The sequence below is a fragment of the Platalea leucorodia genome (genome assembly GCF_965183815.1).
Source record: "Platalea leucorodia genome assembly, chromosome: 8".
In the NCBI taxonomy this organism is placed as follows: Eukaryota; Metazoa; Chordata; class Aves; order Pelecaniformes; family Threskiornithidae; genus Platalea; species Platalea leucorodia.
The window spans coordinates 43604686-43631454 of record NC_138830.1 but is presented as its reverse complement, the minus strand read 5'-3'; the positions used below and the strand labels follow the sequence as shown (position 1 = coordinate 43631454).

Here is a 26769-nt window from a genome sequence, read left to right as displayed (position 1 = left end):
CGTCTCTCTGCATTGAATAATTGTCCTTGAACAAGTTCCCAGACATGAATGCTGGTATTAATTTAGGCATGGTCCGACATTCAGACCTTTTTTTCTACCTGTCTTTTCCTTTCAGGTTATTAAAGACTCGCCCTCCTGTGCGCATATGGAAGCCAAGGACCGTGCTCTTCAGTGTCTCACGCTCTGATGCACTTCCAGGCTTGCAACAACCACATCCCCCAAGCAGCTGTGCTTTTTGTGGGATGATTATGGATTATTCCCCAATCCACAGGATACTACAGCTGGCATTAAAGGGACGAACGTTCTTACAAAGATTTTATCACCGTTGGATCCCCATGGTGAGTTTGCCCCAGTACAAGAGGGCTTTTATTATCACAACGTATGAAAGACGGATGTGTTTTGGTTTCACACCTAGTGAGATGTGAGTGGCACAAATCCCTCGCTATTACTGGCAGTCCTAGAAAAAGTAAATTCTGACCATCTGAGGAACTGAAAATCCCTTCCTACCCTCCTTCTAGAAGAGGACTCAGGTACGAGGTGAGGCAACGGCACGTCCTGCTTTTGCTCCACAGCTTCTGCTGACAGAGTCCTGCTGGCATTTCCACAATTTCCACAATTAAGGTCCTTTCTAAAATGCTATGCAAATGAAAGGATAAGAATCACAGTCAGACACAGGAAATTTCAAAGGACTTCACTAAATTCAGCTAACGAAGGTCATGTTTCTTTACCAAGTCATCCTATTATCTCGCTTAAAAACCAAGCATTTTGGAACAGAGAAGTAACTGCTCTATTTACTGTAAAAAAGCCTTTTGCTTCATTAGAGGAAAGCTCACTTGTTGAGACAAGTGACACAATTATGTAATTTTAAAGATCTGAATATATTTTAAACGTATATTGGAACCAGGTCTGGGGAATACAACATTCCAGGTTGATTAATTTTTATTTTCCACTGGTTGATTCATCTTTTTTTGAAGAGGCCTGGAGAAAACCTAAGCAACTTACCTTGAATGCTCCACACTGTCACGCTGTCCATCTGACTACATCTTGCATTAACTGCGCAGAGGTAACGGGTGTCAGCACAGGGAAATGCAGCTGCAGCTTGTGACTGGCTGTCAGCACATTGCGCTGTGGGGTTTGGCATACACAGGGTTGTGTAATAAATAACTGATTTCAATTTTATTTTGTTTGTGATGCACCTTTCCTCCATTCTCTGTGCTGTGACAAGGTACGGAGCAGACATAGCCATGAAGCCTTCTCAGGGAGCTTCGGGACACAGGGAAAGGCACACACATCTGTAAAAACTTTATTTCAAAATCTTTTTATTCAACTGTTATTCAGCAATATACAATACAGTTTATAAACAAATGTCTTACCTTGTTTCCAATCTTCATTTAAAAATAAATATTATTGACAGTGAATATTAATTATGGTAAGATGTACCTTTTTAATTAAAATGTCTCCAAAAGAAATAATTTAATTAAAAAAGAAAAAGGAAATCCAAAAAACCTAAACACAATAATCTACTAAAAATATTTCCTTTCTTAGGAAGGGCTTTGACCCAACATCTTTACATATTGTCATAAAGATAACTGCTCAACAGTTCGTGCAAAATGAAGAGTCAGAGGAAAGGTTTAGAAAAGAAAAAAATATTACATTAAAATAGAGAAATCGTAAGTGCCATGCACAGAGCAGGGCTTTACACCATAGAGTCTGGAAACTAGATGCATTATTCTATGTGGTTTACTTTCTGTGGCATCCCCAAAAATACATTTTTCCCCCCACGTAGAACTTATCATGCTTCTTTCAGTCTCTTTCTGTCCATCTTTAAAACTGTAGGTATTTTTTTGTCAGGGGTTTGTTCTGTTTTTAAATAGGTTCCTTTTTGTTTGGCTGAGAAGGAGTGGAGGAAGTAGTCCGTCAGTGGTTTACTAATAAATGTACAAGCTTATGCAGTATTAACAGGAACATATATAGGAGTGGGTCTGTAGCATAAATAGGTCCTGTACCTGGAAGAGAGAGACAAGGGAGAGAAGGAGATTTTATTCTTTATCTTTTCCAATATAGAAGATTAAATGCAGAAGAGAAATATAGGAAGATTTATTTTTATCACTTCAGAGCCAGAGGTCAGAAGCTTAATTTTAATAGTAAAACAGCATCCTCAAGCTATCCAACTCAAATAGCTTTCTCTTCCCCCTCCCAAATCTAACTCCACTTAGGTCATTTCATTATGCATTACTAATGGTATGCCTAAACTTGGCTTCAGCCAAGTTACCAGCAATTGAGATTTCTATAAATACACCTTAATCTGGTATATAGTTTCTTGAGAAATGACAGGTATCAACCACCCATTACTTTAAAGGGAAATGACAAATGCTGCAGCTGTACTCCTTGATTAACAGGACATGAACCCATTTCATTTGGAATAGGAACAGCAAGACCTTGACATCTTCTTTACCTTTTATAGGAAAGAGCAGAATTCTAAATTAAAAATGTGCACAGGAGCTATAGAAAAACAGAGGTCAGATGTGCAACACATCTGTTACAGTCACTTCTTCCAGACTCAGGGAGGCCAAGATCGCTCCCGCTTCTATGAGGTAAGCTTATGCGGCAAGACACAGGGCTGCAGGGGTAGTTATGTACGTGCCATCGCAGGAAAGCAGCTGCCTGCGACCTTACGGCTGCAGAGGGAGGATGCAGCTCTCCCCTGGCAGGGGCAGACACCGATGCCGTTGCTCAGAGTGAGAAGTGGCATCCATGTCCATACTGCAGCTAACAAGGCTGTCCCTGCCCTGTATCCGTTTACTCAAAGATACTTGCTCATTTTTTTTTTTTATTTTCTAGTTACCTGCACCAAAAAGAGAGGAATTTACTGTGTGCCTCTGTGGTCCGGCTCCTCTCCCTTGCGTGGGAGGGCCGAGCCGTGGGGCCGAGGTCTGCTGACCACGCTCCGGCAGGAGAGCAGGACACGCAAGCACAGCATGGGGCTCTGAAACAGGTCACTGCTCTGCTGCCGGGCAAGGGCCAGAATGGCCCCTTCCTATGCAGAAGTTCCGCTGTCCTGGGGCAGCCTACGGTATTGCTGCAGTGGAAGAGATCGCTGCCCGAGCCCCCCCGAGCCCACGCAAACGAGGCTGGACTGGTCAGCAGCAGCAGCTCTTTGCGTCCCAAGTGCCAATGGGTGACGCCTTTCCAAAGCCATGACGTAGACGAGTGTGTGCAGTTGTCACCAACACTGTCACGTGACAATACAGGGCTGCACACCCGCGACTGGGGTCTCACATGGCATTTCCACAGGGGTGAACGCAAAAGCCAGAGCTTTGCCCTGCAGCTGGAGTGCAGAGGTACGCAGGGAGAGGCTTCGTCAGTGCTGAACACCCTACATACAGGAGCAATCAGTGCCCGAAGTACAGACAGCCACCCAGAAAAGTGACTGTCAGAGCCACTTTGCAAAGTGTGAAAGCTTTAGAAAAAAGTTTTTTGTGTTCAGTATCTCTGAAAAAAGGAATCAGGCCACTTCTATTTAGGAAACTCTCTTCAGGCACCCTAATGTGAATACTTCAGTCTTCGTCTCTAGGAGATGCGAGTCTCTCAGCTGTGGCGTGATCAAAGGAAATACCTCGAACAGTTCCTGAGTAAAGCGCTGCTCTGGGGCTCGCTGTTCAGGCTGCCTCGTAATCTATATATACCTCACCAGCAAAGCTAGAGTATTATCATCCAATATCAAAAAATAGTTCATAGTAATGTGGTGTGCAATTGAGGAACTCAAGAAATGTCCCCATAGTGCTATCTCATAGATGCCTAGACTGTGTGGAGATTATTTAGTTATTTAGGTTTTAATTAAATCCTTGCATGCACAAACACATGCCTGAAGACTGCCTAAGTAGCAACAGCAAGGCATTAAGATGAATATAGGATTCTTCTGTTTAAAGCTGAAAATCATTGACAAACACAACTCAGGTAACTAAAGGAGTAACTTGTTAAATTCTTGCAAAAAAGACGGTAGAAGTGTGTGCAGGAAAGTGCACAACAGCTGCTAAAGCTCGGGGTCCCGGCCAGCACACGGGACAGACAACCACCAGCCCTAAACGTTCTTGCTGCTCTGGGGGAGCAAGGTAGGAGCTCACAAGCTCGGACTTGCCTTCCCTGCCCCAGGAACCAGCCCTGCAGAGCCGAGGTGCAAGGAGGGTCTGCCCTGGAGACCTGCAGGCAGGGTAAGCAATCCCCTTCCTGCGCCGAGAGGGCGAGGGCAGCGGGAGCCCTGCCTGTGCTGATGCCAACGCTGCCGGCCCTCCCAGCCTCTCTGGCAGCCTGGGAACAAAAAGGGCTGCGACAGCCATTCCCCAGCCTCAGGGACCTCCCTCCTCCAGCAGGTCCCACTCTTCCCTTAAAAATATACAGTCAATTCACAAATATATTATACCCTACAGTTTTCGCAAGGATGAACCCTAACAACAAATCTACCTACAGCAGCGAGCGAAAACAGGCTGCCGACTAGGAAGGCTGAAAGTAAATCCCCATTTTCTGTCCGCCTCTGAGCCTGACATGCTATGTGGCATCTGAAGACACACTGCTTATTCACAAATTCACTGGCACAACGGACCCATGCTTCCAGTCAGCACATCCCCACTTCCAAGCTGTCAGATGGCTCTTCTCACTTCTGGGACGTTGCACAGCTGCAATAACGCCAGCCTGGGAAGGTCCCCATGTGCGGTTGCTGTCCCCTGTGCCTGGGGAGGGCAAGGGCAGCCAGGCAGCAGCCCACGCTCCAGGCAGCTGCCCACAGCTCACAGGTGCCAAATTTGTGCCAGTTCCACACCTGCCCACCACTGCAGTGAAGGTCTGGCCTTGGGTATTTGTTATGCTCAAATCTGAGGGTAGTGAGCACTCATTTTTCCCTTCCAGGGCTGAACTTGTTCTTTCAATGAACAGGACTCGAGTTTGAGGAGATGCTGCCAGTTACTTGAAAAGAAAGCTGCGCTTTTGTAAGGGGGGATCCCCCTGGGAACACTGAGGAACTCAACCTGGGGAAATGGGCTCTTGTAGCTCAAGTGCTCTTACAACCATCATACTGAAGGGCTGCGAAAGACGCCAGGTTAGGACTGTTCCTCTTCTGAATGGAAAGCAGTATTTGTCCCAACTCCATGCAGTAGCTGTGTGCCTGCTTAGCAAAATCATTCCTATGCCACTTTTACCCTTATGTACTACTTTTAGTTTAAATCCCAATGCAGGACTGTGAATTAATGCAGCAGTCCACATTTTTTGTCTTTTCCTCTTGTAGAAATTGTGTTGTTTTTAACCTATATTCTCCATCTTCTTAATTTGACAGCAGAACGTGTGTTCAGAGTCTGTTAACAGCAGTTTAAAATATATTTTAAAAAAATATTTGAAAGCAATTATTCTTACTGCACACCACATACAAGCTTCCTTTTTTCATACTGATTCAATGTTACTCTGCTCTAGGACTTCAGGCAGTAGAAGCAGATACACAGACCTTCAGAATCCTCCTCCCTCTGAACATAAGCAGACTGGAAATATAATTTCCAGTCACTTCTCCCTGATTAGTTAACCCGAACCTTTTTCATTATAGCTAGTATTGTCTACAAATAAGCTGGACTTAGTGTCCTCGATTCTGCTTTTACTGCAGTAGTGGAAGTCTTGACTTTTATTTAATAGATATTGCTACATTTGTAGATGTAAACAAACAGAATGTGGTCTTGACCATTAGGATGTGGACATGCAATCGACCCAGATTTGAGAACAGGGAGTTTCTCTCCAGAGACTTGAAATCAAGCGTACACAGTTACTTACAAACGACAGACACAAGAAAATATTTAATTTATATTTTGAATATTCATTAGATGTTTTGTTATTGTAAGCTTATTTATCAGAACACAGATTTACAATTTTGCTTTTAAATTATTTATATGCACATGGCTTAAAGGGAGAGTCTACCACTAAGCAGAACAATAACAAATTGTTCTGTTCACATATGGTGAATTGCTCTCTGGCATCACTCATCCTTCTTTTCGATTTACAACATAATAATGTTTTACTGTAGTTTTCGGTTTAATAAGTTGTTTTGTGCTAGCATTCATCAAAGTTTGACTTAAAACAGTTCATCCAATTGAAAACAATCATTAATTAACCAACTGACTTGTGACACATGGAAAAAAAGGGATGATTCTTTTACAAACTATATTTAACCAATGGCCAAAAAACACAGTTTCCAGCAGTTTCCTATTTTCCTTCCTAGAAAGAATCTGAAAAGTCCCTTGATGTTTCTTTCTGAGGTGGTAGTGAAATGCAGTGGCCCATATAATAAAAAGCTGAAAGACATCAGTAGTCTATTTTCCTTTAAAGGTGAGATAGATGATAACACCAAAATTTGACTGCCTGTTCACAACGGAGCTGGGACCCCGCTTGGCAGCATCACAGGACATTTCTCTGTAGTGGCTTTTATGCGGTGACCTGTTAGCCTCAGACTGCTTCCTTACAGAACAATGTTCAATTAAAACTCTCAAACCTGGCATTTCATTAAGAGGTGAGGGATCAAACTGACCATATAGATTGATTTATTCTCTCCAGCCAGAAACTTTAGCCTGTGCTTGAGACATATTCTTGGAGAAACTGCTCCTACTATCTTGTATCTATGGAAAAAATAGGGTTTTATATGGGTTGTTGGTCAAGGATCATTACAGGCAATAACCTCCTAGCTAAAACAAATTCTCTCTCACATACGTTTGGAGCACTTCCACTGAATTGAAGGGAATTTACCAAACTTCAGATCTGAGAGCTTCTTAGAAGTTTTTAATTAAAAAGACACCATTACTAAAGTCACTATACACTTACTGAACTGAAGAGATAATAAGCTACACCACATTAGAATTACTCCACAGCCTGAGACATGATCTTATAAGCTGCATATATCCTTCTTCCAGTCTTAAGTACTTACAGCACAATCCACACACTGCGATTTTGCTGTCGGGGTTTTTTTGAAAGGCTTGTAACTGGTGCCTTCACCTTCCCACTCCTCACCGAGCACTAATTCTCCAGGATGGTGTGCAGAAGCGTATCCAGCGCCTGCGCCACCTTGAGCCCACTCTCCCAGCTAAACCCTAGAGCACTGCATGTAACGTGAGGTGCTCTTGTTAAAAGAAGCATGTGTACTATGGAAATCTCTGCAAAAATACTAAACTAAGGGGTCCCCATTGCTGCTGGCTTTCAGCTGGCTGTGGATCACTGTGCCTAGGCATAACCAGAAACAGCTCCTGACCTGCCTGTTGGTGTTGCTGATTTTGGCCACGGTGACTTCCCACATTATAAGCAACTGCATGGGATCTGCTCACCACTGAACCTGCCTAGAAGGCACGATGACAAAATTAGTTTTCTACCCACTACACATTTTTATTTATGATTTGATGAATTTTGGAACAGCTTTCCATAACTTATCTCAAAAACAATGCCTCATAGAAGTCAGCGCATGTATTTATTTCTACACAACCATGCAGGTATAAGCTAGTGATCCTGCTTTCTTCCTTCATCCATACCATCAAGATTTTTAAGGTCAAAAGTAAACCTTCTCACACGGCTGGGTGAAACTATCAGCATTGCCCTCCACACCCTTCTTCTTGAAAATGCCCACGTTTCACTTTCCTTATCCACAGCATAGCCTCAAACTCTTTGGGGAAATGAAACCAGTTTTGCTGGCCAGGGTTTTGTAAAACTGTGTCATCATTTTAGGTCTTCTCAATTACACCTGAGTTTCACTGTTTGTCTACCTTCTCTCTTAAGATATCCACTGCTATGTTCAGGCCTATATTTAGAAGTGAATTGCCAATACCATATAACAAGGGTAACTGAAAGCCAATCCTATCCTAATTTTGGACTCTCAACAGGTTTTAGTATTTCAAATAAGATTCCATTTGCATTTGGAGTATTTAGCACTCCTGAAATGACCATGTTTGGCTTTCCCATACCTGTATCTATTTACATGCTGGGCTGACCTCATGTGACTGAACACAGAGGTGAGGTAGAATAACAACTTGGTAATAGGCTAATAAATAATAGAATAGGCTTGGTAACTCTACAGAGGCTGCATACAGGGCAGCACAATGCAAATTTCCAGCATAGCTCGAAAAATAATTATGTGTATTTGAGAAAAATCCAATTCTTTGTAGCAGCCTGGTTCTTAATTTTGATTGTTCTTGATGTGACACGTCTGAAAAAGCCCAGCTAGGACAAAAGACTTTGGTGTTCTAGTGCTAAACCACAGCACGGGCAGCAGGAAGGCATCGGAATTGCAGCATATTGAGAGGCATGACAGCACTGTGAAGGAGACCAGCAGAACCTTGTTTTCTTGGGAAGCAGCATCTTCTAGTTCCCTGAGCATTTCAACCAACATGCTTAAACCCCCACTTTGAGGAAGAAAACCACAACATGGCTAACCACCCTTGAATACCAGGAAGCCCCTGTTTCAGCACATTCTATGAAAAATGGGTCATGTACATCATATAGTTATGGACAGATTAGAAAACAAAGAAATTGGAAGGCAAGGAGAGGGAGGTGTAGTCATGCAAGGAAATGATGCAGAAAGAAAAGTTTGGTTCTGATACGAAGCCAAGAAAAGAAAAAGATGCCTTCTGCGGTGTCGATTTTCTAAAGTGCTGCAGTGCTTTGCTGGAGGCCAATCTGTGCGAGTGCCGGGGGGACAGGACAGATGCAGGAATCGGTAGAGGAGGTGGGTATATGTTTCTTAAGGCACTTGCAATTATTGAGGTGGATTTCTGATCACGTTAGAGCTCACTTCAACTGAGACTCATTAAGGCCAAATTGTTCTCAAAATATTAGGACTGACAATCCCTTCCAAACATGCATATGGTACACGGATCAGTCAAGTGCTCAATTATCCTCTGTGGAGGCTCTTCCCCTTTTCTCCTAGATCGTACGGACATTATTAGACATAAGCTACAGGATTAGATGGACAACTGATCTGATCCAGTTCGACAGTCGCTGCCGGTCTGCGCGGCAAGACATTTTTGTATTAAACGCAGCTACTAACAAACAGAAAGAGGGGTAGTTAAACTAGTGGATTTGATGAATGTATGGCAGTGTGTATCAGGTAAAGAGCAAGAAATACTTCTACCTTTATCAAAAATATTTCTACTTTTTAGGTTACCAGAAAAATATGCAGTTTCATTGTCAATAGGCTGGTAAAAGCTCGTCTCCCACTAACGTTACAAGAAGCAGGGACACATAATACGGGGAACAGTTGGTACATTTTCCCTCAATACCCCCACTTCCCTTCTGTGGCAGCCAAAGATGTACAGAGCAGGCAGCAGTCTTACTGAAAGCCTCACTCCGCTTCTTCCAAATGCTACGTTTGTCTCTGAGAACGGCTGTATTGAGAGAAGGTGGTGCCCCCCGAAAGCCCCACAGAGCAGCAGCTGAGCCGGTTCAGATGGAGCTGAGCCCTTGAGGGGCTGCTCTTGGGATCTGTCCTACGCTGCAGACAGCCAAATAAACCGCCCAACCACTCCAAATATCCACTCGTGGAGAAATTAAGAAAAACCTTCAAAACAACACCAGCACATGCTTCAAGAAAACACCAAAACTAATTTATAACAAGCTCCGAAAGGAAACACTGCTATAGACCGTGTCAACGTACAATAGGAACGTATCCTGAATACCTAAAAAGAGTCATTCATTCTATATAAATTATACAGCTTACATACTTTATATTGGTCTGCATTTAAATAAGCCAGTAACTTTCCTCTTTTGAGACCTGCAGCTGGTCTCTACTTTGTAGTATGTTGCCACAAGCAGATTTCTGCTTTGGCATCTGTGAGATGATCTCTCCTCACCAAGTATCTTATTAGAGAGACCCAAAACATGCAACTATGGGTTTGTTTTCTGCAGTTCCATGATCTAAAACTAACTTAACAAAACCAAGCACCATTAATTCACTCCCTGACACTCAAATAATGATACAAAATTCTTTGTAATGTGATGTGGTAGAAAATGAATTTTGAACTAAAACACACAGAAAAATAACTAACTACATTAGTGGTACTTCAGATGGTAAATGAGCATCCAGCCCTACAGGTCCTTCTTCAGTACTACTATGTGAGCACGTCCACAGCATATTGATACACACAAATAGCAAAAAGCACAACTCAAACTACCCAAATCATGAGGCAATGAAGAATACTGGTACCACGGTTTCAGTTACTGAGCTTTGAATTGAGTCTGGGCCATATTCTCAAGTTTTTCATTATAAGGACTAAAAAGCCACGTTGCAAAAAGCAAGCAAGCTAGATATGGTCACACAATTCTATAAGTTGATGCTTTAGGAAAAGACTTGCAATAAAAGTTGCGCTGGATGGAACCACAGATTTCACATTCTATAACTGATACAAGCTGTAAATATTTGCAACTCAGAAGTAAAGAACAAGACACTGTAGTTCTCACTTCGCTGTCTTTTAGAGTATTTTTGACTTGATCAGGATTAGGAGCAAGCTGCCAATGTAGCTGTAATTACCACTCCAGTCAGAACTACTGAAGTTAGGCAGATCCGAGTGCAGATTATCTAAGGATTTTTTTGAAAAATAACCCTATCCTGTCCATAGTTAAAGAATAGAGCTAAGTGCATTAGCAGAATACATGATGACACAAGGAAAAGGGCTGTATTGAGAGCACGTGCCTGAAAAAAAAAGCAGAGCCTGTGATGTACATCAAGAAGGGATCACCTTTTTGCTACAAAGAGCGACATTTTGGGAGTGACCCACAAATACACAGACCCTCCAAACCTTTCTAATGATTGATATTTCCTAGATATTAGCTAACTCAAGACATCATTGCCATGCCCTAGACCTAAGGGAGGCCAAGCTTTACAGAATAAACCAGCAAGGGGTCATTTGAAACAACTGTGGACACGGGATATTCCTCAGTGCTCTCTTTACATGTGAGATCTCCAGCTCCCTGGTGTGAGAGTGATTAGAGATTAGAATGCCGATTTTAAAATTGATACAGTAGGAAAGTAATTCTAATTATACCAGTTCGGTGAATTTTACCCATGACCAATAAAACCACAGACATAGAAGATGATGTCCATTAGAGGACACACTAACGGTGCTCTGCCTCAGTTCAAAGTTAGCAGCCGCTCCTAGCACACACAACAAGGACGCTCTGCTTCCTAACCACAACCACGCAAATGAGCCTAAGACCAGATATTATGGCAACTACCTGACATCCTGCGTAAGCTTCGTTAGCGCAGCTCCCTTCTCCAGCCGTGGCACAACGATCTGCGCGCTGCGATCACACTGCCTTCTCCACAGAGCACAGCTGCTGCTCTGCCAAACTGCTCTTCTTCCCAGCTAATAAAATTGCCTCCCAACTGATAACAGCCTAGCAATATAAAATACTCGGTTGTTAACCGCTGTTGTGACAAATAATACCATTCTACTGACAACCCCATTTTTTCCAATACAAACCTACTTGAACTGTTTATTATTGACATATGGGACTGCTCTGCTATTATCTAATTTTAAAAAACACATAGTAAACAGCAATACTGAACCTGCCAGCATTCTCACTGCTTTAGCAAAGCTAAATCAAAAGCCAAAACAAACCCTTTTCATTACCAGCACGGTCCTGTCAGGCTCTGCTATGATGTAAAGAAGAAACACCTTCACAGGACTACTGTAAGATTCATTTCCTGGCAGATCCTACTTTATGTTTGCTTTCCAACTACAGACCACCACTATTAATATCCTTCTCAAAACTAGTGCCGGTAAGATTGTCTTGACATTTCATTCTGCTATGACTTCTAAGTATACTACTTCTTAAGGTATTAGGGACCTATATAATCCACAACACAGTGCAAGTGTTACTTCGTACATCAGTAAAGCTGCATCAGTATAGCAGAGGTGGGGAACGCATAACAATTATCTGCCTCTTGTAAAATATACAAAGTTAGCTGGCACTGCAAGCTAAGACTCCATTTTGCAAAGTATCTATTGAAACCATACATAAAGAACTAGCAGTATATGTATATTCCTGCCCAAAATGCTGTTTGTTCATGCAAAAAGACACATGGGAGCACTCAGCCTTCCCTCATACAAATTTTCACTCACTAATTAATCAATCTCTTATAGAAATCTAGACCAACATTAGGTACAGCTTCCACATTCATTAGAAAGACTTGGACTACCCCTTCCATTGTGTTCAGTAATATTTTTTTAAAACATTCATCTATAACTTGAAGATATTAAAGAAGTTCAAATAATACTCAGATTTCTTCAAGGACACTGCACAGGCTTTAGTAGAATAGGTTAGTACAGTTTTGTCTGTCCTCCGGGGAACAAGCAAGATCCGCTGAAAGGAGGTTACTCAAATAAATTGCATTTCCACAGTACAAAAACACCCTGGCACAGCTTGTTTCTGCCCTAGGTAATGAGGTGACACAGCACTGCAGTTCGTGCTTTTGTCCAGTTCGAGAATTAATCCACATTACACACACACAAAAGAAGATATTTGACCTCACTTGTCCCCAAAGCAGTCTAATTTGCCTAGATATTAAAGTGCTAGTGACGTGTATTTAACGAGAATTCTTTTTGCATGTTTATTATCCAGTGACATTTAGGAGGTCAGTCTGATAATGCAGTTATGGCCTCTGTCTTGCTACTTTATTTAATGTGAAGGAAAATGTGATGTGACCCAGGTTGCATTTAACTACAAATAACAACAGAATGCGAGCTCATGTATGGTCTCATAAAAAGCACCGGGGGAGTGAAGCAGACCCAGACACTACCGAGTTGGAAAGGCAGGGAGCCTAAGCTGAACAGCAACCTAGAGAGACGTTCCTTTCTTGCTATGTTGTCTAATGTTCATCTACCAAAGACAAAGGAGCTCCACAGGCTGTTTCTCAAACTAGCATGCAGAGTCATTCAAATTCTGACAAAGCCAGGAGAGCCCTAGACCCAAACCCTTACCCAAAGTTAATCCAAACTCAACCACAGCCACTCCAAACAGAAGCCCTCTAGCCAACCACAGTTCGTTACACTCAAGAAGACAGTGTGTTCATTTACTTTCCCGTCTCTAAGCTGCAAAAAAATACCTGTTGCTTCCCAGTGCACGATGGAGATCTAACGCTCTCCCACATGGTCTCCTGCCTCAAGGTAGGTTGCCACAGCTCGACTTTGTGTGTGTACTGCTCTTAGGAGCATCACTGGGAGCTGCACATGCACAGAGACTGCAGAACTGGGACCTAGTGCTTCATTATCTCAGGCCATGTAGCCCACAAGCAGACTTCCTTCTGCCTCAGACATAAAAGGCTTTGTGGGGGGGGAGAGGGGGATAGGCGTGAAGTGAAGACTTATTTTCTTCCTTGCTGTGAACGCTTCATCTCTGCATAACGCAGGAGTCTCTCTGTGTCCTTCCTAGAGCCCTCTAAGCATAATGAAGCACAATTTCTTGTTTCACACTCCCATCTTTGTTTATTTTATTTAGAGCTTTCACTTCAGAGCTTTGAGGCTAGAGATCAAACAAATAAAAGGGAATTTGGAAGCTGCAATGTCTGATCTACATGCTGCTCAGAAGTTAAACTAAAAATTGCTCCCAAGCCAATACACAGACACTCATTCTGAAAACCATTTGGTAGGATATAATACAGCCAACTCGCCTCCCAGAAGGTCAGTATGAAGATCCTTGTTTATTACTTCACCTATCAGATGACAAAGTTAGTCTCATGACTAAGGCACTGGACTTAAATTTAAGAGATCTGAAATTAAGTTTTCATATCTAATTTCACAGCTGCCACACTCACCAAAGTCGGCCATTGCTCTTTCTGCCATTTGTCTGTCTCATCCATTTGGACTACAAACCTTCTGGGACAGAGACACTGCGCATCTTGCTCAGTGATGCTCCTATATCCCCACTACTTACCCAGTGAAAACTAGGAACGCTTCCAAACACGTTAACACTAGATGCACTCTTTCACTTGCTCACCCTGATTTCTTTCCTACAACAAAAGATTCCATTTGCATGTAAGTACTACTTAAACTGAAAGCTAAATATTATTTTCATTTAGAACCATACGGACAACAACTCCTTCTCTGATAGTATTAAAACCAATGCTCTTAGCAGCAGATCTTTGCCTCTTTGCAGCCTAAGTTCTCAGTTCCACTTCAGTCTACCTTACCGGCAGACAAGCAGCAATCTTTTTGACTCTCTGAGACCACAGCACTAAGTTTTTATATCATAGAATCATAGAATTGTTAAGGTTGGAAAAGACCCTTAAGATCATTGAGTCCAACCATTAACCTAGCACTGCCAAGTCCACCACTAAACCATGCCCTCGAGCACCACGTCTACCCGTCCTTTAAATACCTCCAGGGATGGAGACTCAACCACTTCCCTGGGCAGCCTGGTCCAATGCCTGACTACCCTTTTGGTGAAGAAGTTTTTCCTAATAGCCAACCTAAACTTCCCCTGGCGCAGCTTGAGGCTGTTTCCTCTCGTCCTATCGCTTGTTACTAGGGAGAAGAGACCGACCCCCACCTCGCTACAACCCCCTTTCAGGTAGTTGTAGAGAGCAATAAGGTCTCCCCTAAGCCTCCTCTTCTCCAGACTAAACAACCCCAGCTCCCTCAGCCGCTCCTCATAAGACTTGTGCTCTAGACGCTTCACCAACTTCGTTGCCCTTCTCTGGACACGCTCCAGCACCTCCATGTCCTTCCTGTAGTGAGGGGCCCCAAACTGGACACAGTACTCGAGGTGCGGCCTCACCAGTGCCGCATATGCTAGTGTAAACATTACAGATAAAATTCTGTTTGAGTAGCTAATATTTCTGGCATATTGGGCAATTTTCCTGTTACATTGGATCTATTCCCTTATATATTATAATGCTGATCACAAATTTCTACCAACTACAATTCCAGATGACATGCCCAAAACTATGGATTTTCTATTTATACCCAGTTTGTCAGGTGAGACTCCATGCTCTTTAGATAACCTCAGTAACAGACACATCTATTCTAATAAGTTCACGTTTCAGTTCAACTAGAAGATGTAAAGAATCACATTTTTCCACAGTGCATGACTGGGACTCCAACTGAAGTCAAGAAGAGCCCTGCAGGCACATCTAAAAGCAGCATTTGATCTATAATCACATTTATTGGAGTACAAGCACATAGAGGCCCTATCTTACTACACTGAACATATTGGGAAGATTTCTGTTGCAAGGAAAATAGGATTAGAACCCAATTCATGCAGGACACTGTGGCTAGTGCCATGCCATCAGCTTTCAGGCCAAGCTCTCCAGTGTGTTAAATGAGGGTGTTTCTTAATCACTGATAGCAAATCCATTGTTTGAGCACATTTCTGCTTTTATACAGAGGAAATATCCCCGTGTACAATGAAAAGACTTACAAATGCTAAAGACTTTTGAGAGTAAATGTATTAGATGATTCAATTGCTACACACAGATTTGGTGCAAGTACTTAACTGTATGTGTGTAACAGAGCTCAAAATAGGATAGCGAAGCATATGTATTATGCTACTATGCATATATATAATTCATACAGCAACACAGGGTTAGGTCCTGCAGTCTTACACACCTATGTGAACAAAGATTTAGTTTGGTTTGATCTGATGGCCCTACTGTGTGGAAAACCAGCTATGACACTGCCTTGAGGGGGTGGACTCAAAACAGGGCCTCTAGTTTCCAGAAGTAAAAATAGAGAAAAAAAAAAAAGTATATTTCCTATAAAGAGACTGCATTCTTTACAAAGAAAAATAATTACTGTACCTAAAACAGCTCTAAAGAACACCACTTTAAAATACAAATGGGAAACTCTTAAGCTCAAGGACGTAATTTTCTTTTAAGACATTTTGAAGACAGTTTAGAGCTTATCCAACCTGAGTGACAGCACTGGAGACCTGACTCTTCGATTTCCTCACAAAACCAGGTGATACCCCTGCAGGTCCTCATCACACTGACTTCCACGTTAGTATTTTATCCACAAGCCTTTATTCTGGGTAGGGAGCAACACTTCACGTCTAGGGGAGATAAACCCATTTCTTGCCTCTACACCAAGCTGCCTCTCTCTGCTTCAAACCAAGTGCCTGGCCCAGACAGTCTTTCTAAAATATACCGGTGATGGGGACTGGGAAGGCAACCAGCAATCTGCTTCACAAAAGCAACCAAAGAGACATCTCGTGGTAACAAGCCTCAGACAGTTCTGGTCCAGAAGGCACCTGAATCAGACACTTTGAGGGCCAAGTCTTTCAGCTGCTAATCTCCTGAGCCATGCTGTAGCTGACGCTTTATTGATAAGTAATTACAGGCAGCTCCAGACTGCCACAGGTACGGAAATTACAATAAACCAAGTAGAAACTTGTTATTCAGGCAGTCTTGATTCAAGGAGAGTAAAAAGATGTTATTTTTACACAGGACCATACCAAAATAAAAAATTAGTTGCCTCCCTCATACGGAGACAAAAGCAGTTGCTGGTTTATACCTTATTAAGCCAGCACCGTGAACAAGAACAGGAGTCCTGTGCTCTCTACCCTGACTTCAGCTTTCTCCCGGCACGGGAACTGCCACGGAGTGGCACTGTTCACAGATAGCAGCGTGCACAGGAGAGGATGTCACGGCAGGAAATTTGGGTTCAGCCTGGTTTGTAGCCCTCTTAGCATCAGTCTCCATCTGGAGATCCCCCACAAAATATTTTTCTGTATTCTGCTACCTTTTTCACTGATTTAAATCATTCCGTTATCTCCACTGCTGGCCACAACGCTTACAGTGTATTTTCAGAATTTAATCCAGCCTAGAAATGATGCAGCAGTGCCACATCCCCAAACCACAGACATGTAAAAAATCAGGATAGACAGCAGTTTAGATGATCTGGGCAGGGGTCTTGCCCTAACAGACTTATGTGACATGCTCTCTTGGCGGCACACACTCACATCCATCTGTTGAGGTGGAACTGAGCCCATTGCACTTCCATCGTCCTGTTTTTAGTTCAGAGGCACCACATAAGCTCTGGGTTCAGTAGGCAGGGTGCACAGTGCTGCGAATCCTAAACCTAACTTCTATTGTCAGCATGGAAAAAATTGCAAGAATTCTCACTGTGGGGGAGAAGAGGAAACACAAAAACAACCACCAGCCCTGGGCTCCTAGGAGGAAAGCAGATCTTTCCAACAGTAAAACAACAGATCATGAGCATTACAGTGTTCAGTTTAATTTCTTGTGGTCAGTGAATGCAGCAAAAGTGAAGTGAACTTTTTTATATGTCCACAGGCACCTGTAGTTAGACCTCAAGAATTACCACTTTGTCTTCCACTGGACACCAATGAACAGCCAGCTTAGTCTTAGGAATGACAAGGAGTAAAACCTAGTTTTCACACATATTTCTACATGAGAAAAACTAAATTATTAAGAAAACAGCGAAAGGGAGTAGCCAGGTAAAACAGCACTTGTAAAGCACCAGCAGTTCACGGTGACCCATATACAACCGATTTCCATTACTGGGACCCAAAACCTGCAACCGTTCGCCCTGAGAGTGTGAAGAGGTATCAGGAAGAAGTGTGAATGTTCCTGCATGAGGATTATGAATCTGCGTCAGAAGAGACTCAGCAGAGAAGGGAGCTCGGGGCTTTCCCCGCACAGTCAGTGGCACAAAATTGTTTCCCTTCTTCCACAGACAACTTGGCAGGGACATTTGTTCAACATTAGCTAAGTGACAGTGGCTGAAAGGGGAGCTAAAGCCCAGCCAGAGCAGCATCACACCTTTGAAGCTTGAAACACCTTTGCAATGCAGATTTAAGACTGTGTTCTTTGTTCCAGACTTTGCTGTCATTAGTGTAAATAAAGGCTTACAACAGCCTTCTCCGACTAGCAGTAATATGGTAATGTGGCATTAATAACTTAATACAGTATTAACTGATAGACAATCAGTATTAGCACAATGTTTACATTTGCTAACCATTGTAGAGTATAGTATCTCCAATTCTCATCCTGCCGGTAATTCAAACATGGAGCTCATTACACAGCAATTAACATTTCCCTTCAGAAACTGCACCCTGCTCCGCATGGGCCCTGCGCCTGCCCAAGGCGACCAGCCCCTGTAACCGCTCGCTGATGTACATTCTCTGCCGTGGCATTTCGCTCACTTGAGACTGCAGCTACTGTTTAAAACACCTCGTCTGAAAAGCTGCAAGGGCGACTCTGAAAGTGAGGCCTCCTACAGCACCTACTGAAAGGCAGCAGGTCCCAGCCCTGCTTTCAGACCCATCTCCCCAGCCCCAGGCCTCCGTGCTAACTTCTGACAAGGCAGGGCACCATGCACCGGCCCCGGCTTTGGCGATAATTTAAGTACATTTAAGTACTGTAACTGAAGTACTTACGGACTTGGGTGCGGTTATTTAGCTTTAGCATCGCAGCGACAGCCCCGCCCGTGCCAGCGGGGGTCGCGGGGCCCGACCCTAAGCCGAGTGGCGGGACCCGGGGAGCCCCGGCCGGGCAGGGGAGAGGGCCGCCCCCCGCCGCGCCCCCGCGCCCTACCTGACCCGTGCTGCTGGCGGAGGATGGCGGCCTGCCCGGGCGGCGGCGAGGCCGAGGAGGCGGCGGCGGCCGCCGCGGCGGTGGCGGTGGAGGCCCCCCCCTCGGCCGGGGGCGGCGGCGGCGGCGGGCGCTTGCCGGGGACCGGCGGCGGCGTGGGCCGGGCGGCGGGGCCGTGGCGGCGCGGCGCGGCGCCGCTCTGGATGTGCGAGACCGCCTCGGCCGCCTGCACGTCGGGCGGCGCGAAGCGGGAGAGGACGCGCAGCAGCGCCTGGGCCTTGTGCTCCTGCGTCTCGTCGTCGCTGTAGTCCGCCACGCGGCACTCGTAGACGCCCTCGTCCTGCCGCCGCACGCCCGAGAGCCGCAGCCGGTGCGAGATGTCGTTGCCCTGGACGCGGACCGTCTGCAAGAGAGCGCACCGCCGGGCGCCGCCTCAGCAGCGGCCGCCGGCCCCGCCGCCTCCCCCGTCCCTTCCCCAGCGGCGACCCTGCCCGCCTCGGCGCAGCCCCGGCAGGGCTCGCCCTCGCCCCAGGTACGGGTCTTCTGCTGTCAAGGCCGCCGAACCCGGGCTAATTCCCCCCAAACCGAGTGCGCCGGACATCTCGGCCCAGCACCTCGCTGTTAAAGCCCCGCCTCGGGGTCCCAAGTCCCATCCGGAACCAGCCCCTGCTCCCCGCCATCCCCACGCCCCCCGCGCCGCTAGCGCTCTGCCCGGCCCCCGCCTGGGGGTCCCCCTCTCCCCCTGCCCAGCCCCGCACGGGGCCCCGCAGCGCTCCCGGCGCCGGGCAGCCTCCAGCCCGCACGAACCGCCCCGAACCCGGCCCCCGGGGAAAGCCCAGCACCCCGGGGGTCTCCGCGCCTGCTGCCGAGCCCCGCCGGGCGCAGCGCACCCCGCCGAGACCCAGGCGGCGCCCCGCGCTCCGCCGCTGCGGCGGGAGGGAAGGGCTCCGGCCGCGCCTCGGCACCGCGGAGAGGGGCCGGCGTGCTCCAGCGCCGCCTGGCCGGGGCAGGGGCGAGCCCGGGCCCGCATGGAGGCGAGAGGGGCTGGTTTCCTGCAGGGCAGGGACAGAAGGGGGTCGCCGCAGGCGGCTGGGGTTTGCAGAGGGCAGGGGACAAAGCAAACTCGTCTGCTGATCTGGCCCACAGTCCTTTTCAGCCGTGGCTAAGGAAGGGCTGTACGGCAAGCGTCACCTCCTCCCGATTTGCGAGGAATGAGACGTGACTGCTACAGCAGCAACAGATGGTAACGTTTCGACCGAGCCGCGACACACCGAGGAGGGGAAGCGTGCCGCGCTCCCGCCGTGCCGCAGGAGCGGGGCTGCCAGCGAGACCAGCTGCAATCGCCTGTCGGGGAAGGAGGGGGCATGCAGTGAATCCCCTGCGTGCGGGAGGAGGGGCGCGCACCACCCAGCTCGAGCTCCACTTACGCTGATTTTGGTTGCATCCTTATTTGTTACCTAAAAGAACAGAAAAAAGGGGGATTAGAGTCAGCTCTGCCAGCACATCAACAAGGTGCTCATCTTCCCACCCCCGTGCAAGGCCAGGACACGGACAGATGCAACTTTCTCCGCTTGCCATTCACCCAGCCCGCGCGTGGCTGGGGTGGGGGGAGTTCCCCGGGCGATGGGGAAGGCAGCAAACCAGTGCTCAGCTGGGGGGACTGTTCTGGTAAAGCTCCTGTGGTGCCCACAGAAGCGCTGCCTCCACCAAGGGTGCGAACAGCAGCCAAAGAAATGCTTGTTGCATGCTGTGCTGCTCGCAGTCACTGACAAAGGCTGGGGAAGATGCTTTACCAGCAGCATTAGCACAGCGGTGAAGCGCTCCGGCAGGCTGGATCCCGCACTGCTCAGGGCAGAGCTTCGGTCCTGACACATCCTGGGAGCAGGTATCACTCAGCAGGTTTTGTACTTGGTTATTTTTTTGTCTCCAGCCAACTACTGTGAACCTAAGTGATGCCTCACATCTCACTGATGCACCTCCCAGGGAGACGGTCATCATTCTCCAGGCATGCCCTGTCATCATTTATTGTAAAAGCAACTCACGGTTTTTATATAAGGTTAAAGAAGACATTTAAATCCAAGCGATTTATTTCCCTGTCTGACAACTGACTTACACTTTCCCCAGCTAGGCGGCATCGCATTAGCTCAGCGTCTATATGCTTTGCATCTCTATTTGAGCTCTGCAGGAAAACAAGCGTGCCACAGAGAGGGGAGCTGGCACAGGCACGGAGGCTGCCGCGGGGCACCCTGCCGGCGCGGGGGCCAGGGGGCTGGAGAGAACGACGTGCCCCGTGCAGTGGGGCAACACGGCCTGGAAACCCCGCTTTACCCCACTCCTTGTACAGCCCTGTTTGGCACAGGCAAGGTGTATTGCACTGGGGGGAGGTTGCAGAATGAACTGGCTTATGTTGGGGAAATGCAGCTGAAAAATTTAGATTAGAGCCTACCGTCACGCCAGGCAGCTTGCTAGGGGGAGGGGAAAGGACACGCAAGATTTAACTCTGCTTCATGCATTTTAATTACTACATCCGACTGTGTGAAAATGTCTTGCTGAGCTCCAGATATGGACACAGGTGTGTATGTGCACCCCAAGAAACTGTGTGCATTTGTATATGCAGATTGATACGTACTCAACATACCAACAGAGAGGTGTATCCCTCATGCCTTTATCTGCTCTGTCAGGAGCAAACATTTTACAACGATTATGAGCTCTCCCACCTTTTACAATGATTCCTAGCTCAGCCCACAGAGGCACTGGTTTTTGCCTGTCCCCACTTCATACTACCGCTATTTTTGACTGCCTCTCTTGGGTCCTCATTGCCGATTTTGCAGCAGGACATTTCTCATTTTCTATTTACAATCCTTAAAGTACTGACATTTTTTCCCGAGGTGAAGTCCCCCACGGTGCATGCCCTGTCCTCCTCCATCCCAGGGAGGGCCCGGGGACGCCGGTGCTTCCGACCGCTCGCTGGCACGGGGTAGAGGAAGCGCGCTCCTCTGTGGGACTGCTGGGTTTATTTTGATCACCCTCTGAGCATGTTGCACTCGATGAATAGATACATCTCCATAGCACTGTATTACCTTGCTCCTGCTGCCGGGGACACTGATGGCTAATTCGTGTGCAAGTTCTCTGGCTGGTTCTTTAAGGTACCACCACTGGATTTCCAAGGAGTAAGAGGTGGATCCGCTGGCTCGAAAAGCACAAGGCATCTCAATATCATCTCCCTCCCTAACAGTCACATCTTTGGGAACTTCAGTAAAGGTAGCTGGGAGGGGAAGATAGAGTTACAAGGGCTGGTTAACGGGAGAGATTAAAAGACGAGACCAGTCTTTTTCAGCATAACGTGAGCTGTTTCAGTTCAAGGGCTAGGCGCTGACCGCGACACGGGTTTGCTGTAGTCCGGTGACCGCGGGATGAGCGGAGCATCCAGACCGCACACCCGGAGCAGGGCCGAGCCGGTCCCCGCCACCCCGCAGCCGGGGGCCGCGGTTCCAGCGGCAAGGGGAAGTTTGAAGAGGATCTTAGCCCCCCTCGTCCTCCCCAGAAAGCCCTCGGCTGGACACAGGGGCACCAGCGTCCCACTGCCCCCCGGCCCCCCCGATCCGGCGCGGGGACCGTCCCGGGCTGCGCGCCCGGCCTGCCCCGCTCCGCGCCGCGCCGGCGGCTGCGGGGCGCCGCGCCCGCGCTGCCGGCAGCTGCGGCCGCAACAGAGCCACCTTGTTCTGGGAAAAGCCCCCCCGGGCAGCGCTCCCTGCCCCCAGCCATCAACTCCTCCACAGGAAAAAGCGGCGGCGAGGACGGGGCTTGGAGCGACTGCCGGCGGGAGCGAAGCGGCGAGAGCTCAGCCGCGGACGGGGCGGCGAGCCCCGCCGTGCCCGCACCGGAGCCCCCGCTGCCTCCCGCCAGCAAGTTGTGTCCGGAGCGGCGGCTCACCGCGGGGAGAGGCAGAAGTTTCCTACTCACCGGTGACGATGAACAGCAGAGGTGCGTTGAACATCAGGTAACAGAGGGTGCAGAGGAGCCCCCGACTTTCCATCGCATCTATGTGGGCTGCGGGCGGGGGCCGGGCTGGGGGCGCAGCCGGGCACGCCTCAATCCATCGCACACAGCGGGGCCGGGTCAAGGCTCCTTCCCAAAAAGCCAAAGCCACCCGACTAACCTTGGTTTGTGGGGAAGCAAATATAAAATCCACAGCCGGCCGCTCAAACTCGCTGGCAGGTGGAAGCGACGTTCCTGGGAATGAAGCGATAAATCTCGTCCCGGTTCTCTGCTGCTCCGCCGCGGGCGGGATTCAACTGCCCTGCGCCGAATGGGGGCTCCTGCTGTCCGCAAGCGAGGAGGCGACGCCGGGCTCCCCTCCGAGACCCATCCCACTGACAAGCCCGCTCCCGGAGCTCGCAGGAAGGTCCAGCGAGGCGGCAGGGACGAGCCCCCTCTCCCTGCGCCTGGGCAGCGCCCGGCGTCTTCCCGTCGCGGCCCGGGCTCTGCCCCTGCGCGGAGGAGGCGCGCCGCCAGGTCCCAGCCCGCCTCTCCCCGCCCGGGCCACCGGCGGCCCCGGCCGCAGCTGCACCCGCGGGCCCGGCCCCCGCCTCCGCGGCCGCGGCCCCCGCCTCCGCGGCCGCGCACCGCTCCGCCCACAGCGGGAGGGCCCCGCTGGCGCCTCCCCGCAGCGCGCCGCGGCCCCCGGCGGCCCCTCGCCCGGCGGCGCCGGGCACCGGGGCCTCCCGCCTGCCTCAGGAGCCCCGGCTCGCCCCAGGCGTGGCTGCGAGTGCTGGAACGAAGAGCGGCAGCCTGCCTTTTGCTGGCGTCCTGATCCGAGGCCGGGTCTCCTCGTGGGGTGCGTGCCCAGAGCCGACTGTTCAGTCGCTGTCAGGCTTCCAAACTCACTGTGTTTATTACTTGTTAAAATACATTAAGGAAAAAGAACCCACTATTGATGTAGAATACAGTATCATAAAATGTTTCTGTGGATCAGCTGTTTCTCAGGCAAATGTCCCAATTAAAAACTAGAAGCGCTCAAAAGTCAAGTCAGTAAAGTCATTGCAGTGAGTTATAGTTCCAAGCAGAGACTGATTTTGCAGTAAGTAATGTGAGGGAGCTGTATTTTAATAAATTTGAGGTGCCTTTCTAGAATCTTTGCTTTTTTTCCCCCTGAAATTTCATTAAAAGTCGCCATTTTATTCAGCCACAACTTCATTTAATCACTGGGATGGCATGGGAAGCGTGGTTTATGATCCACAGAAAATTTCCTTTATATTTTTATTGGTTTCTTTCTGTACCAGAATGCAAAGCTGGATGCATGAAGATTTCTATGGAACAAATTACTTAGAAACATTCACTTTTTGAATAACTAAATTGGACCAGTTTTTAAATGGGTGCTAGTGTCTACCTCCCTGGCTACCTCCCTGTCTGGCCAGACAGACTGCTGGAGGCTTAAGCGGTTGGGCCCTGCCAGCTGCTGGCTCCCTGCTAGGAAAGCCCACCCGCATGGTTTCCACCAGCAAGTTTCAGTAAAATTCACATGATCCTGAAGAATAGTGAAACCGCATCAAATCAATATTTCCTGTTGGAAAACTTTTTCTTCAGAGCATTTTCAGCCATTCCTACTGATCGTATTATGGTTTAAATCCTGCGACAGTCCTCTGGCAGGTCTATGACAACCTGCCTGAAGAGCAACTCCTTGCCTTTCTCCGTAGGCTTTACTGGGAGCCTGAATCCTGCCAGCAGGCAGAGCTCAGTTCCCCAGGCAGGTGGAGTCAGCCCCTGCCAATCATAAAAGCTTTTATTGTAATAACTATTAAACGCCATTTAATCAAATAGCCTAACAATAACTTACGCTTTGCTTTTCCACCCAAAAAGCTCAGTGTGCTTCATGCAGTAAGTAAGCATCATTATTTCTTTTCACATATGGCCTTAAGCCATGTAGCACTGCAGTGAGTTTTATTACCACCTTGCCAGAGTCCCCGCGTAGCGCTTCACCTACCAGGCCGCATGAAGGCAGGGAAAGGCAATCACGACAGACGTACCTGAGGAAGTAAATCCAGCAGCCACTCTGCTCAGCGGCAGAAGTCTTTCAGTCAAATCCCAAGAACCGGTTAAGCTCGGCCCTCCGCTAGTGAGGCAGTTCCACGACTTTGTGCCCTCTGCAGTGGGATTGATTAGAAAACTCCTAATGGATAAACAGAATCAAAACAGAAGTAATTTTTATATCAAATTACCAGTGACAAATCATATTTGAAAAACTTAAGTTTTTATTAAAATTGATGTTTAAAAATGTCTTCTGAAACTGCAGCATTGTGAAAATTTATAAAGGCTTGGAATGTAAAAATACCCAGTTCATGTTAAGTGAGTTTTGTTTCTTAGATATAAAAAATAAGTAATAAAAATGAAAAGGAAAGGCAAATGCATTTAAGCTTAGTTCTATTTTAATAAATCTAAGGTTGTTATTGTAGTAATAGTGTTGCTGAAGTGAAGACAGTTTTATCTTGAATGTGTCCCTCGATTTATAACATTAAACCTTTACTCCTACTGTATTTACTACCCACCAAATTTGATTTTATATGTAGCAGCTGAACACTGAAGCGCTGATATCTTTGTATTCAATTAAAGTAAGGAATTAGGAACACAAGCGTGTTTTTCACACTCTTAAGTTCGAGTAATAAGAAGATTCTTTTTATGGTCTACTCTTCTACTAAAATTATAATGGGGGACTCTTGTGCTCTACACTGACTAGCAAGTATTCTGTGCAAATCATTTTGCTCTTAGGATCATAACAACATTTGAAGCCATTTATTGATTCAATCCTGCCAGCCAGAGGGACTTCTACAGCGCAGAAGCTATCACCTGCCTGCACTCATACCCCGAACAGGTGATGAAGGGCAGGAATATCACAGGGAGAAGCTCCCTTTGTAGCTGCTGATCCTGCAGCATCATCCACACTACCGATTCTCAGTGAAATCAGGGAAGCTATTCAGGTGCTTAAAGCAAAGGCTGTGTTTTGTTGATGACCATATTTTGTTGCTGTAACTGTCACTCAGATATTACATTAATATGTAATGGCAGATAGGTCGCAATATTTTACACCTAGGCAAACTGAAACTGGTTGTCTTTATGGAGAAATTCTATGGCATTTCCATAGCTTTCCACTTCCAAATCAGATTTTAATAGAGAAGATTCTCTCTGCTGTAGGATAAGCCAAAACACAGCAGCATTTGTTCTGGCAACAGGACTCTTCATCACTTTATCCATGTGACTTCATCCCTAAGCCATCCCCGAGGAGTCGGTGGCAGGGAGAAGCTCTGAAGTCCCCTTCCTGGCTCCTGAGCACCTTTCCAGGGAAGCCAGGGGTCTGAAGGGACCGTTGGATGAAACCAGCAGAATTCCTCCTGAAGGGACAATCATCTTTGCTGTCTCTTAGTCCCATTCTTATATTCCCCTGTGAGCCCAAATCCTCCTTTGATATCAAATGCAAGAGCATCGCTGACCTCAGGAGGTGATGGCGATTAACAGCGGATGAGTATCCGCTGCTTTAGGCAGGCACTGAGACTTACGGGACTGGTAATGGCAGGCTGCTTTTGCTGTTGCTGGACCATGTTTTATAGCAACTCATGAAATCCCATAAGCGATTCCAGCACTCTGTAGCTGATGACATTTCAGAACATTTCTCCCTGTAATTTTTTTAAATGACTAGCAACTCCATTATTTGAATAACCAAAATACTTTCTAATGGCTGCTTGAGGAGCCTTTAATTCATACCCTGCTGTTTGGAGTTAATCCATTCAGAAATTAAAACAGTGCAGGTCACTTTGAAAAGGAGAAAGCTGCAAAAATATCCAATTTTACACACACAAAGCATATATGATGAGACATTTACTGTAAGTTGGTGTAAAAGCGCTGTAACACACTTGACGTGACACGGTATTGCTACCATACATATTTAAGCAACATTTATCTCTGCCCTAAATCCTCTGGCAGAAATAAGTCCTGTTCAGCAGTCTATTCTTAGATTTTTGTCAGGGTTCTTTTCTCATTTTTCTTATTAGACTGACATGTTTTCATAGTCACAGGGGCCACTTTGGCTTCTACTGATAGAAAGCAAATGCTTTTGCAAGTGACTCCTGTGAACGTGGAGGGCAGTCCTGGCCCTCCGCTCCTGCGGTGGAGCAGGCAGCGCTGCCGCTCGCAGCTCACAGGCAGCGTTCAAGCAAACT

The 26769-nt window shown here is 47.0% G+C and overlaps 1 protein-coding gene across 1 annotated transcript; it reads right to left on the bottom strand.

Moving 5' to 3' along the window:
- Positions 1-1917: 1917 nt before the first annotated feature.
- Positions 1918-22598, bottom strand: VSTM2B (V-set and transmembrane domain containing 2B; the record flags this gene model as incomplete). The annotated part of the gene is made up of 5 exons (XM_082320848.1): positions 22523-22598; positions 21640-21824; positions 19987-20016; positions 18563-18962; positions 1918-2006 (listed from the first exon to the last, which is right to left on the bottom strand). The coding sequence occupies exons 1-5, from the start codon at positions 22593-22595 to the stop codon at positions 1918-1920; spliced, it is 777 nt and encodes a 258-aa protein (XP_082176974.1). The 5' UTR covers positions 22596-22598.
- Between the last annotated feature and the right edge of the window lie 4171 nt (positions 22599-26769).